The following is a 14,569-nucleotide window of genomic DNA, read 5'->3' as shown; positions in this document are numbered from 1 at the left end:
CAAGATGTATCTTCTGCTGCTGAGAGATAGGCAGTCCAGATGCATTATGTGCTACACTACACTAGAGTAGCCAAATTGACTTATCCTGTGGCTCAGGGGTCAGGCAGGAGCAGGAAACTCCCAGGAAATTCAGATTTTTAGGAGCTGTAAAGATGTCCGTCTCTTAGCACTTGGTACATAGGCATGGACTCTATTCCCATACACTTTTAAATAAAGACCAACTGCTCCCAACCCCCCCCCCCAATCCTAGGTTTAAATTAAAGAACAATTCACTCACACTACAGCTGCATCAGCAAGCAACAAGGACTCAGGGTTGCTGTCATCCAACACAGGACTGAGTTTTTTCCCAGCAGCTTTCCCAATTGAGGTTTTCAACTTCTTTACTAGCTTCTTAGGAGTGTTTGTTATAGTTGAAGATTCTTCAGTACAGCAGCAACTGTAGACTTCAATCTTCAGCTGGAAGGCTGGGCCAGCTTCCTCACTAGAAACAATTGTTTCACAGCTTTTAGGATAAGTACAATGTTCAAACAAAAATTTAGAATACTGTAAAACAAAATTACGGCTATTTATTTATTTTATGTCTCAGCTACTCTCCAGTGAATGCCTCCCATGCCAGAGTGAAATTTAAAACAAAACAATAAATCAAAGTACAGTCACAAAACCAGATTCTAAAAACTGTTATAAAACATGTTAAAAATGCCCAGGTATATAAAAAAATTAATTGCCTAGCACGGAAAAGGCATAAGCACTGGGGGCAAGCAAACGTCTCTGGGGAAGAAATCACAACAAGAAAAGGAAACCCTCTTTGGTGACCCTGCGTCTAACCTCAGATGGCTTTTTCATAATGGGGAAAGGGTTCGTGAAGGCTTGTGGGGAAAAAGACAACTCTTCAACCAGCATCAGCTAATAACAAAATCAAGTGGTTTTGAACACATTCAGCAATCTGATGCTCTCCAATGGGGAAAAAAAAAAATACTTTGTACAGCTAAAGAGGACAAGAATAGATGTCTGAAAATTGAGCCCATTGTATGTACCCAAGTTTTCAGGCTTTAATACAAGGTCATTTGCTGAGACAATGGACACTGAATCAGGATTTCTAAACCAATGGAATTAATTAACAGCTAGAGTGATAGTTTCAATAGGTATCTGCAATGCTTTTTGCCTCCCTGAACAGATGCATCTGAACACCTGTGCATATTCATGTAAACACATATATATAAGTATGTATATGCACAGGCTACAAGCTCTAACTAAGCAGCACAGTGGGGAGAGCGGAGAGCACCAGCAGCTCCTCACCAAATGGCAAGTTCAGATCAGGTCAGTTACCCACATTTGATCACCTGAAGGCATAGCATCCAGGACCCTGTTCTGGTTTTGGCCAATCTTCCATCCTTCTATTTCCTCAAGTCTTTCAGCAATGCACAGAATTTCAAATTTTCAAATATTTTCAAATATTCCAAGCAGTATTCATAATGCAATTTCTTTAAGCCTTTGATTTGACAAGTTGAATGTTCTACTTTTCCCATTTTGCCTTCGGTGTAATAGAAGGGTTGTGTGATTGTTTTTGGATTTTTGTCTTCAGAAGAGCCTTTCATTCTTTTTAAACTTGCAACTTGGTGAGGCCCTGCAACTCTACATTGATCCAGAGATACTTACAATATGGTTGCACCTTCAAAACATATATCTGTGATTGCTTTATCTACAATAAGCAAGTCTGTATCAAAAACCTGAGTTCCTGCTTTGAGTAAGCAAAATACTGAGTAACGTTGGGTTCCTGGAAAAAGAAAATCCAAAAATACTTTTAAAAGACTTGCTATATTTATTTATTTAAATTGTTTATTGCAATTAAATAAAGAATTGAAGGTGTTTACGACAACAATAATACAATAAAAATCACACAAAAACTAAAACACTTCAGCAGCTAAATATTACAGAAAATGTTTTTCCTTAGTTGTTTGCATATGCCTGGCAGGCATATTGCACAATATCAAATTATTTCTATTAAAAAAAGATAGACCAGTACAAGCTGAAAATTTTATGAGGGGGGATTTATTTATTTATTTGCATGCAGCAGAAAGATGCAAAGGAGGGGAAGATTCAGCAGGTCACTGGATCTCGTCTTTATATATTCTGCAGAACCTTTGCAGGTAAACCTTTAAGAATTTACACAATATAGCAGTTTCTATAACAAAAATGTTTATACCTGGACCAACACATTATCTTTGTTTCTTTAAAACTCATGGAAGTTATTTTTTCTGATAAACCTACTTCTTTTTTTCTTTCTTTTACAAACTCGCATTAAAGAACTTGCATTAAAGAATGCACAATGAAGGATAAGAGTATTTTGCCATACTGAGCCTCTCTGACCTTACGGAAATTCAAAGTGAAATCTTTGGGGATGGTGGGGGAAGAGACAGTTTGAAAAGACTCAGGAGTTAATCTCCATGACACAGCAAACTGCATGCCTGCACGAAGCCAAGTCAATAATCCATCCAACAGGAGACAAAGTTTCATTTAGATACATTTCAATGTTTCAACTAGCAGGATTACTTTCTGTATCTTTATCAGATATTTCAGCTCTCCTACTACTGAATATGTGATAGCATCATACACTTCTGTCACTCTACACTCTTCCAAGCATTGCATATTTTAAGAACTATAGATTTCAAGTCAGCCTATTTCAAATAACTATGTTAGGTCTATTGCGAGGTCACATTACATGCCAAGTAAGAAGTAAATGCTGCACAATGCCCGCTTGCTCAATAAGAGATTGAGCTCTCCTGTTTAGTTGTACAAAATCATTTTACAAAACAAACATACTTACTGTCTCTGCTGCTGAAGTGATCAGAGCCTTTCCACATTAATGGAATTCGGAGATCTAAAAGCAAGCAGGAAAAATTAAACATGGTGACATCATGATGCTATCCCAATACAATCCAAAAATTCAGAATTGTTTCTTTTAATCCTTATCTGCGGCAAAAGTCAAGCACACTGTATCCAGCAGCCTGCCTAATCAATCATCAATGATACTGTTCAATTATCATAGACTTCCCTTTGGCAAAATTTCAGAAGAACATCAACTGAAAGGGCATTTTCAGTTAAGAAAAGTTTAGAATTTTACCCATATGTACCTAAAAATACAGTGGTACCTTGGTTCTTGAACTTAATCTGTTCCGGGAGTCCGCTCAACTCCCGAAACCATTCGAAAACCAAGGCGTGACTTCCAATTGGCTTCCAGCACTCAACTGGAAGCCATGGAAGCCACATCAGACGCTCGACTTCCAAAAAACATTCGCAAACCGGAACACTCACTTCCGGGTTTGCGGCTTTTGGGAGCCGATTTGTTCGGGAGGTACCACTTTACTTGGAAGTTAGGAACTTTTATTTATTTAAGTTAGTCCATTATTCAGTCAATAGTGCTGATTTAGCTTGGGAATATCTCGGTGACAGAATGTTATTTCAGTGTGCCAGGTTCTTCTAAAGGACCATGGGCATCAGTGACGCAGAAGAACTTTGTCCAAAAGCTTGGTGAGCTACTGCCACAGAGAGTAAACAGCCCTAGGCTGGAAGAACCACCAGTCTGATTCTGTAAGAACAAGTCCATAAAGGCACTTGGCTAGCTCAACGTAAGAAAGCACTTTTATTCAGAATCTCCCACTCCTTCCACCATGTCTCAAGGATGCTTGCAAAACAGTGAAATCATTCATTCGGCTAGATTTGGTTCGGTTTGGATAGAGCTCAAGAAGATTCTTCTCCCAAGTCTCAAAAAAGGGGGAGGGGTTCCTTTAGCCAGTGTGGTGTAGTGGTTAAGAGTGGTGGACTTGTAATCTGGTGAACCAGGTTCAATTCCCCGCTCCTCCACATGCAGCTGCTGGGTGACTTTGGGCTAGTCACACTTCTCTGAAGTCTCTCAGCCTCACAGAGTGTTTGTTGTGGGGGAGGAAGGGAAAGGAGATTGTTAGCCACTTTGAGACTCCTTAGGGTAGTGATAAAGCGGGATATCAAATCCAAACTCTCCTTCTTCTTCCAGAGAAGCTTGCAAAGTCACAAGAGCCTAGCCACTTTGCAAACATCTCCACAGCTCAGCACTTACAGCTTAGAGGCAGGGGATTTGGTCGGAGGTTTGTTGCCACAGTTGTGGTGCGCTTCAGAGGCACAGGGGTGGATCTGAAATCTAACACGGCATCATCACATGGTTAGCGGCAGCCACAAATTTTGACTGGATACCAAGGCCAAATTATGTGGACCCTTGAATATGACAGCTCCTGTTATCTTCGAGGAAGATGCACCACACTATATTTTGAAATCACAGGAAAATTTTGTATGGAATATTTTACCTTTGTGTTGCCAACTAATAAGCAAAATGATTTGAACACCACAAGAGGTAGAAATTAGGAGACACTGACAAGCTGCATGTTTTTCCAACACCTTTGGAAAAAATTAGGATAAATTTGGCTTTAAAAGGAAGAGAAGCATCCAATAATCACAGGAAAAGAGTAATGTTTTACACTGTTTACTAAAACTGGAACGGCAATTTATTAGAATAATTCATTTCCAGTTATGAGTAAAAATCAAAGTAACTTGGCTTTCAAATGATGCTTCATAAAGAGTTTGCAACATGCAGGGAAATGTGGAATGGCAGAAGTGAACAGCTTCATGTCAAAGAAGATTACATCTCAATCAATTTCATAAGCAGACATTCTTTGGCCTATGGTGCACATTATCGAAGCCTGCTATTTCAGCAATAAATCCCACTGGCAATGTATTCTCATGAGACTCTGCTTCAAAGCTTTCATAGCATTTAATTGGCTATCCGTTTCTTGGAGTCACATTAATGTAACAAAATCCAACACTGAGGCAAGAATAAAATAGAACTTAAACTAAACAGATAAAAAGCTGGCAATAATAGATTTATTTTAATAAAGGCAGAAGGTTATTTTCTTCAGAGCTTCACCAGAAAAAAATTACTGGTCAGACCAACTAATCACTTTATATAATTATATTCTGGCACACAGGCAAAGGTTTTGTAGTTTAGCCTGGCAAGTTGGAAAATTAGTGCTGCTGCTGCTGTTATTTCCCCTCTACACAATTCACTTTTATGTTCTGGGTCTCCATAATTTTGCCTTTCACTGATTCTATTTCAATATTTCCATAGGTGAAAGCTCTTCTTTTGCTTTTCCTCTATTGAGGATCTGTTATTGGCTCCCTCAGTGATCTGTTCCTGGATCCCTGTTGTTGGCAAGCTGATGTCTCTGCTTTTTAAGATGCTGTCTAGGTTTGCCATCACCTTTCTCCCAAGGACCTATCCTTCTGTAATCGGTAAAATGCCATGCACCATGGTGGTGTTATGTAAATAACAACAAGGAACAACAAGGTCCCTGTCCAACTGAGTTAACAATCTAGATTTAAACACTAGGACAGGTGTCTACAACAAAGATGCGGCAAACATAATTGGAACAATCTTTGAAGATACAAATACTGGCTTTGAATTTGGAACTAAGGAGGTAAGCCAAAGGAGTCATGGATGAAGTAGGCCTTGAGAAGGTCTTCAATGACTAAAGCTGTTTGGGGAGCATATTCAAGGCATAAGCCGTAGTGAGGGGCAAGTCATTAAAACAGAAGGCCTTCAGATGGGTGAGGATGATCAATTGAAAAGAGAGAACGTCACAGACCCCCTCTCCCCACTCACCTTTTTGAAAAACTAAGACTGTGATCCTACTCGCCAGTTAAATGCACCTTGCATTCTGTTTAAATTAATGAGCCTTATTTTCGGAGTATGCCAGTTTAGGACCAAGACATAGAAGTACAATTTAGAATGCAATACTTGTAATTTCACTGCTTATGCCACATCAGAAGTAATTTTCAAAACTACTCCTGCTTGGTTCTTATGCAGTTATATCCTCCAGTGATGAAGCTGGAAATGTATCCTTTGTACAAGACAGTTACACAGTAAGGGTGATAAGGCCTTGAATATTATCTTAAATGCAATGAATGCATTTACTTTCCAAATGGATTTAGTTACAGAGTTACCCAAGGCTAGCCATTTCACACAGAGAGCATGCATTTCAGTGAAAAGACACTGCATTGCAATTTATATTGCATCAGCAAATTTTCAAGCACACCAACTGAAGGCTTTCAGCACATAATAATACCTGATATGGCAAGTCTGCCTCCACAAGCTTCACGGTCTTTAGCTGCAAAATCTGAACATCTGACAAAACAAAATAAAGATTATAATTAGATAAAGAAATGAATTTCTATCCACTTCTTTTCTTTCAAAATAAATTTATCTGAGGTCAGATTATTGTGTATTCAGTTATGCTCAAGAGGGATCCACACACCAAAGTATTGTAACTCTAACCAACCCATTAAAATTAAGCCACTTAGGGTTCAAAAATGACACATTTTTTGCATTTTCTAGGACACTGTAGCACATTCATAACTGTGCACATTAATACCCTCCTCCCTCCAAAATAGCTCTATCATATAAAATCTACTGGAACTTCTAAGTTTGGTTGAAACCCAACAAATCTGGCAAACCACATTTGTGCTCTTCTGCAACTTCCCATCGTTCAATGACATTTGAACATAACTAGTACCTTGTGTCTTGGGCAAATTTCTCTAGGTATCCTCTTTTCTCATAACAGGAACTGGTGCAAGATGGACAGAGCAACAAAGTAAAACAATTTACTTCCTCCTTTGCTTCTGTACTGGACACACAGGAAAAGTCCTTGCAGAGGCATGATCACTCGGTCCTTTTGCCATGAACCCACTACGTCTCTTCACTAGACATGCAAGAGACAATGCCCTGTCCAGCATAAAAACAAAGTAGAATAGTGCTGGAGTTACAGATTGTGCAATTCCTCTGCCATCAGCCTGCTGTGTTTGTAAGCTAGACAAGCAGGTGTTTGGTCTGCTGCATGTCTAGCACAAAAACACAACAGGATGGTGGTGGAAGGAAGGAGCAGCTGCTGCTGCCAACCCCTTCGTTTCTATGCGGGACGTTAAATAGGAAGCTTCACCTCCCGGATGTCCAGTAAGAAAATGTAATAGGCTGCTGGAGGAGACATGAAGTGCTCTGAGCCATCAGTGGCAACCGCTTTTGGCTTCTGTGCTAGGCAGAGAGAATGCTGCTTAGCACAGAAACCTAGGCTGTCCCTACCCCAGCTGCGAAACACTCTTTTCTACACCCAGCATAGAAATTCAGTGGTACCCTGTCCTCCTTTTGGCAGACTACTTCCTCTTTTGTGCTCATCCTTTTAGTGGAATAAATTTGTCCTTTATATATATATTTGTGGATTAGCATTTTAGATTCTGTTTATATATTTGGTTTTCATATTTCTTGTTTTTCTAAGTTACTTTGACAATTTTGTGTAAAAAGCAATGAATGAATGTATATATTAAAAATGTAATACAAAAATAAGCAAGTGGCCAAAGCTACAGTGAAGCATAATAATAATTAAAATCAGTATTTTAAAATCCTAAACCATCTTTTTCTAGTTGGCCTGAGGACAGGTATTTTATTTCCTTTCATGGTTGATGTAGTTATCAACATTGACCAGCAGATGGCACCAATTAATCATTTTATTTTATTTTATGGGGGGGATGTACAGGGAAGATATTGTAAATATATGCTCAAGCTTTTCTGTGTCATCTAACATTTGATATGGCATCTTTAGATAAGAAATGTAACTGTAAGGCTCAAAACACTTTAAAGGTCACAACTGCCCTGAGAATACTTTGCTTCTGAGGGTCACAGAGCTAGTTCCTATTGTTTACAGAAAATTTACACATTATCACCTGCTCCTTCCTGTGTTTCTTCATTAGAAGCTGATGTAGGAGACCAGGTTATCCTAGCCATGTGGGAGTCACTCCTCCAAATCCGAAGTGGCTCCCACACAGGATGGTGTTTCTTGTCACTAGACCAATCTCAAAATCTCCATGACTCCTGGATCTCCTTCATAAGAATTCTCTGCTCTTTCAACCCTCTACTTTTCTTACCACCAAGAGCGGCAGCTGAAACTGTTCTTAGACCCTGAATGAGACTAAGGCCACACTGATCATCTGCTGCTTGCAGAAGTTGCACCTGTCTTTCAACTTCAGCGGCAGACACATATGTGAGCATCTGTTGCATCACAGCAATTAAGTCAGTAATATTTTCATTAAAAACCCAATGTTTGAAGAACATTGGTTGGTGAGTAGTTACCCCATGCTGAATTACAGGCCATTACTGTAATAATGAGTGATTAATGGGGAATGCTTGCAAGAAAACTCTTGAGATTACTACTGACCGCACTGTGGTTCTCTTCATGGTTGAGTCTCCTGTCTGTTTCTGTAATTCTGTCCTGTAGGCAAGGATGCGAGCATTGCAAACCATCAGATTCTTAACTGCATGCAATATTTGGTCCTTTTGTGTGCTCACAGCAAGCAGCTTACAAATTCCTTCTCGCATTCTCGTTTCAAAGTCAATTTTCTCTTGAATGCTGCCACCCTAAACACCAAAACACAATGGAGTTGTCAGATAAATATCAAATGACAGATTTATGATTTATTGGAGGGGAATAAAGTTGGCTAAACCAGGAACAACAGATGCCAGGAACTACAACCCTCATCAGCCCCCAGCCTCCTTAGCCAACAGTAAAGTATGGTGGGAACTAGTGTAGTTCATCAACATCTGTAGGGTATCAAGTTAACTTATCCTTACACTAGGAGGTGTGGATTTTTATTTCCTATTCAGTTCTGCAATGGGGTTAGAGAAAGACATTTTCAGTCTACATTCCAAGGATCCTGGAGAAGGAGGACCATGAGGGGACATACCGGTACTTCTCTAAAAGGCAATTTGCCCACTGCCTGTTGGCTGCGTTAAGACTCTCAGCCCAAAAGGCCTGGCTAGAGTGCAAGGGGTGACCAGAGTCCTAAAACTACAGAGCCAACATCACACAGTGAGACTATGCCATGGCTCAAGGGATCCTTTGAGGACTACTTGGGTGCCGTAAATTCTGAGGGGCAGGTGCCCTTCATGACAACCCTTCAAAGACTGTACCCTGCAAACAAAGGTGGCTTTCTTTTCATCGATGAGAGCTTCATCACTAAGGAAGGCAGCTTTGCTTAAGCTGCAGTCTGCTGAAGAGTAAAACGATGGGACTGCTCGCTATTGGGTGGCATCCTGGTCGGTCTAAACCAGTGTTTCCTAACCTTGGGCTCCAGCTGTTTTTGAACTACACCTCCCATCATCCCTAACTAGCAAGACCAGTGGGAAGGGATGATGGGAATTGTAAGTCCAAAAACAGCAGGAGAACCAAGGTTGGGAAACACTGGTCTAAACGGAGGGGCTTTCCTTTATTTGGCGGACACTGGGCTGGCAAAAAAAAAAGAGGGTCGCAGGACCCTTCAGCCCTTCCCCGTCCCTGCTCCGCTATACCACTAAAAGGGGACAAAAAGGGGGGGGGTTGAAGAAAACCCGCCCAAAGCCAAAATCCGAGAGTCTCCAAAACGGGGAGGGTTGAACTTTAATACCTCATCCCTAGTCCGTTTCCAAATGTTTAGCTCCCGGGGCTAAAAGGGCGATGGGCGCCCGGTCCCTGCCTTCTCCTGGCGCTTTAGAGACGAAGGAGGGGAGGGGGCGGGAATCCATGTCGCCTTCTTCTCTCCTCCCCTGCTTACTATTTACAGTGGTACCTCGGGTTACATATGCTAGGTTACATACGCTTCAGGTTACAGACTCCTCTAACCCAGAAATAGTGCTTCAGGTTAAGAACTTTGCTTCAGGATGAGAACAGAAATAGTGCGCCGGCAGTGCGGCTGCAGCAGGAGTCCCCATTAGCTAAAGTGGTGCTTCAGGTTAAGAACAGTTTCAGGTTAAGAACGGACCTCCGGAACGAATTAAGTTCTTAACCCGAGGTACCACTGTACTTGATACAGCATGCAAGGAGGACGGGAAGGAGAGAGAAAGAGAGACAAACCTCCAAAATAACAGCAACGCGCGTTTGCTCTCCGCCCCCCCCCCAAAAAAAGGCGGGGAGGCGAACGGCCTCTGCTGCTCACCTGGCCCTCCTTCACCTGCTGCTCGTCGGCAGCGCGGCCTGCTCGGCACCGCCTCATCGCCTTTCCCGCCTCGGCTATGGCCGCCGCCGCCGCCGCCGCCGCCTCCTCCTCAGAGCCGCCGCAGTTCAAACTTCCCGCTCCGCCTCCTTCGCCGCTGCTCCGGCCCAACGGCAGCGCGGGGCCCGCCTTTTCCTCCGCCTCCTTCTCCTCGTCCCGCCTCGGCCGCGGCTCCTCGTCAGAAGGCTGCGCTCGCTTGGCGGCCTTTGAGGCGAATGGCTGCCTAGCATCGCGTTGTTGTTCAGGCGCCTGTTCAGCCAACAGCCCCCGCTTTGCTTCATAGCCAGGACTGACCTCCGTACATAGAAGCCCTGTTCGCTCACGTTCAGCTCTCTTGACTGAAATAGGTTGTGGGAAACAATGAAGAGAGGGCGCCGCGGAGCATGTGCAGAATGTTCTTCCTCCAACCAGCGCCACGAAGTAGCCGCCGTGCCACTGCTAACTATAATCATAATCCTTTTAAATTATGTTTTCCTCGTCCACTTCACTGGGTTGCCCCAGCCACTCTGGGCGGCTTATACAGTATAAAAGTATAATAAAACGTCACACATTAAAAAGCTATACGGGGCTGCCTTCAGCTCGGCTAGTACTGCCTGGGACTTCGCTTCAGGAGCACAGCTTGCCAGGGCTCAATGAATGTCACTGTGTTGCCTGATGCCCTCCAGATGTTGTGAACTATAGTTTCCAAAAGTCCCAGCCAGTATTGCCAGTGATCAGGGGTGGGTGGGAGTTGTCCAAAACATCTGGAGGGCCCACAGACCTAACCTATCTCCCAGGATGTGTGGATAAAAGGGAGAGCCAGGTACACTGCTTTGGACTCCTTAGAAGGCAGGTTATAAATGTAGCCAATACCCACATACTGGTTTTCATTCTCTTTTCTGAGTGCAATTCACAGTGCCAATCCTTGTTTTTAAAGCCCCTAAAGGGCTTGGGACCTGAGGAACTGCTTATATACACATAAGCCGGTGTGCAGCCATGCACTGCTATCATCCAGAGACCCTTCTAGTCCCTTTGGCATCTGAAATGAGACAAGTTAGTCTTCTAGGTTCCTGTTTGTGCAGTGCTCCCCTGAGGCCAGTTTGGCCACCAATCTGATGTCTTTTAGGGGCTGGGCGAATAACTTTTTCATTTCGCCAGATTTTATTACCACTTACCATCTGATGGAGTTTTAGCTTCTACAAGGATTCCATTGGGATTGCCTTTGGATGTTACCTCACCGATCTTTGTCGTTTTATTATTGCATGCTTAATGCAATTTGTTATGCAATGTTTTTGAGGGGGTTTTTTTGCTGAAGGGCAGTACAGAAAACATATTTTAACTGTGAGTGTGCTGCACTGTACCACAGATTTTCCTTGACCCATTGCACCTTTGGAGACCCCCAAATACAGTTGTGAGGTGTATCTCGTTTAGGAGGTATTGCAATGAGAAAAGGCTCATCTGCCTAATATATACTTCTCCATAGAGTTGTTTGACACACTAAAGCCTTGTCACAAAAAATAGCCACTTTGGCTGTCATCCTATGCACATTTACACAGGAGTAAGACCAATAGAACACAGTTGCACTTTTCAGCAATCTTAACCGTGCCATCTTTTTGATTAGAAATACAATATGAAGATATTGAGAGGGCTTGAATGTTTTTAGGACTGCAGTTCTAAACTTCCCTAAGCTGGGAGCTATGCTTACTGAAGTCAGTGTGACCTATTTGCAAATAAACATATAGGATCAAGTGAAACATAGTAAATCATTTGACTGAAATTTTGGCCAGGTACTACCGGTATATAGCAAACTGATATTCTTACACACACACACACACACACACACACACACACACACACACACACACAGCAGCAGCCACACATACTGCGTTGTTGGAGCTTGAAGCAAACATCTGTAATAAAAAAAGATCCTGGGAAATAAGCCTGGGAAACCTGGTACATCTAATAAGGCAATTTATGAGAAGGCAGTTTATTAACCGCACCAAACAGAAGAGAGAAAAGGCACTGAAACTGGAAAATCACAACCTGTTTGTCCATAACACTCTGTAAAATTTGTTATGATATATAGAACTGTGGGTGCTGTGTGGGTCACAAAGGTAAATATTGTTCAAACGTTTCTGTGTCATATTAACTTTTCTGATCTTTAAACATTTAGCTTGATTAAAAATTGAGCTCAGTTAAACAGAGCAGTCAAATCTATATATATATTTCCAGGGCAACCAATCTATATACTGTGATGGCAACAATCTTCAGTGGCTTTAAGAGGGAATGGCTACTAGCAGTGGCGTAGCGTGGGTTGTCAGCACCCGGGGCAAGGCAAGTAATTTGCGCCCCCTAACCCGTGGATTTGCGCCCCCTAACCCTAATCCCCAGATGTTGCGCCCGGTGCGGCCGGCCCCCCCTGCACCCCCCACGCTACGCCACTGGCTACTAGTCATTATGGTGAGGGACCTCCATACACACTGCCCAGGCTTCAGTGCTGGATTTATGTATAGGCTAAGTAGGCTGAAGTCTAGGGCCTCTAAATCTAGGTGGCCTCGCCAGCCAGCCCGCTCCCCAGCGGGCAGTCTCCCCTCTCCCAAAATTGCAAACCCAAGACTTCATGTGAGGGCAGGGCAACTCGGGCCTGTCAGGCTTGCGCCCTAGATCTCTGCAGCTACAGCAGGCACTGTCTCTCAAACACCAACAAACACCCCCTTTCTCTTTGGTGGGAGGTGTAGCGCCTCTGAATAAAAGACATTGGGGAACAATGGCGGGAGAGGGCAGTTGCCCCATGTCCTGCTTGTGCGCTTCCCAGAGGCATCTAATTGACCACTAGAAGAAGCAGGAGGCTGGACTGGATAGGCCTCAGGTCTCATCCTGTAGGAGACTTCTGGGTTCTTATGACTGCTCCAGAAAACTAATTTCAGCCTCCTGAGGATTAGACGCAAAAAGACCAGCCCTTTTTGATGGGAAAGATGGAACACGGAGAGAGCAGAAATAGACAAGCATAACTCTGTGGGCGTTATCAAAAATTTGTCAAAAGAGAGTAATAAATCATTACTAAAGAATTTTTTAAATTGTAATGACAGCCATATGTACATGGAAATTTATTTTCTCATTATTAATCCATCAGTACTCAATCAGGCAAACTTTCATTGCTTTGTATTTTCCCCAGGGTACATTTATCTGGAAGCTGTTGAGAAGCTGTCAGAAGATAGGAACAGTATAGAGAAAACCAGTATTAAAATTTACAACCGTTTATTTTGTTGCTGAAAAACTCCAGTTTTTTTTGAATTTTGTTTTTGCTTCCTGCCTTATTAAAATGCCACAGGACTGTTCTTTGGCTGCTTCTATAAACTGATGTGTGTTGTGAATAAAGGCATAATACGATGCTTTGTACATTTGTGTAGTGGGAATGCCATAACGAGACAAAATACACCCCAAAGTGAACATGCAATGCCAGGCCTTCATTAAGGAGACATTGCTAGTGCAGTTGTATGCATGTCTACTCAAAAGTACATCTCACTGAGTTCAATGGTGTTTACCATTAAGTGGGGTACATGATTGCAGCCTCACCTGACCTGTGGATGACTCCCATTGAATTCAGTGTGGCTTTACTGAAGCCAATAATACTGTACTTTATTCCAAGTAGATAGATTCTGAATCATAAAAATAACTGGCATTTTTTAAGAATGGCATTTCTGGACATCTTGATTTCTGCATAATAAAAACACTTGCTGCGATATTGATGCCCAAATGTTAGTCTTATTTACAATCTGTGGTTTGTGTTTACTCATTCTGAACGCAGATACATCACTAGTTACTTTAACAATGTCTCTGTGCTTGCCCTATGGGAGAAGAGTCCCCTGCTCTTCCCTCCAAACTACTGCTTTTAATGCATAATATTTTCCTGCGCTGGAGCTGCTGAAGTCACCAGTGTTCAGGAGCTGGCAACCCCAGTGATCTGCACACATAAGAGCAAAAAAGCAACAGTACAAAAACATTTGAAAATCCTTCATTCTCCTCACACCTTCCCCAATTGATAATGTATATTTTATAAGTTAGATAATTACTTATTATTTATTGTATAACCTGCATCATGTCAAGGGCCCAGGGTGGATAACAATATTAATTTTTGAAGTCCAATTACAAAATATTAAGCATTGTCTCAAGGGCCTAGGGTGGATAACAATATTAATTTTAAAAACTCCAGTTACAAAATATTAAGCACCATCTCAATGGCCCAGGGTGGATAACAATATTAATGCTTAAAAGTCCAATTACAAAATATTAATCCCACTTGTTGCTTTATTCTTCTACAGATGTGAAGGCCTGGGGAAAAAATTGAAAAATAGGTGAGAAAACCACTGCCTCCCCCATGTTTCTTCTCTCCCTATTTGTTTCTGAAAAGATGTGGGTGGAGTGGAGCTGTTCCCCCACCCATCCATTGAATCTTCCCAATCCCCAGGTCTTCACATCTCTGTTCCTC

At 42.2% G+C, this 14,569-nt stretch overlaps 1 protein-coding gene across 8 annotated transcripts in view; it reads right to left on the bottom strand.

The window, feature by feature from the left end:
- The window catches only part of RTKN2 (rhotekin 2), a 74,022-nt gene extending 63,182 nt beyond the window's left edge, over positions 1-10,840 (bottom strand). For 3 of the 8 annotated variants that reach the window (XR_014007212.1, XR_014007213.1, XR_014007214.1), the window contains exons 1-6: positions 10,045-10,840; positions 8,292-8,491; positions 6,153-6,211; positions 2,825-2,878; positions 1,657-1,774; positions 278-481 (exon numbers count right to left, since the gene is read on the bottom strand). Coding sequence is in view for 3 of the 8 variants with exons in the window: in XM_081190917.1 (XP_081047043.1) it covers positions 278-481; positions 1,657-1,774; positions 2,825-2,878; positions 6,153-6,211; positions 8,292-8,491; positions 10,045-10,101 (692 nt within the window). In the remaining 5 variants the exon portion in view is untranslated. Of the gene's footprint in view, positions 1-277; positions 482-1,656; positions 1,775-2,824; positions 2,879-6,152; positions 6,212-8,291; positions 8,492-9,962 lie in introns of all 8 variants that reach the window. The other 5 variants (XR_014007215.1, XR_014007216.1, XM_081190917.1 and 2 more) reach the window with 4 other exon arrangements.
- Positions 10,841-14,569: the final 3,729 nt, after the last annotated feature.

Source organism: Podarcis bocagei, assembly GCF_964188305.1.
Source record: "Podarcis bocagei genome assembly, chromosome: 4".
In the NCBI taxonomy this organism is placed as follows: Eukaryota; Metazoa; Chordata; class Lepidosauria; order Squamata; family Lacertidae; genus Podarcis; species Podarcis bocagei.
The sequence above is the reverse complement of the archived record's forward strand: the minus strand, read 5'-3'. Positions and strand labels throughout refer to the sequence as shown.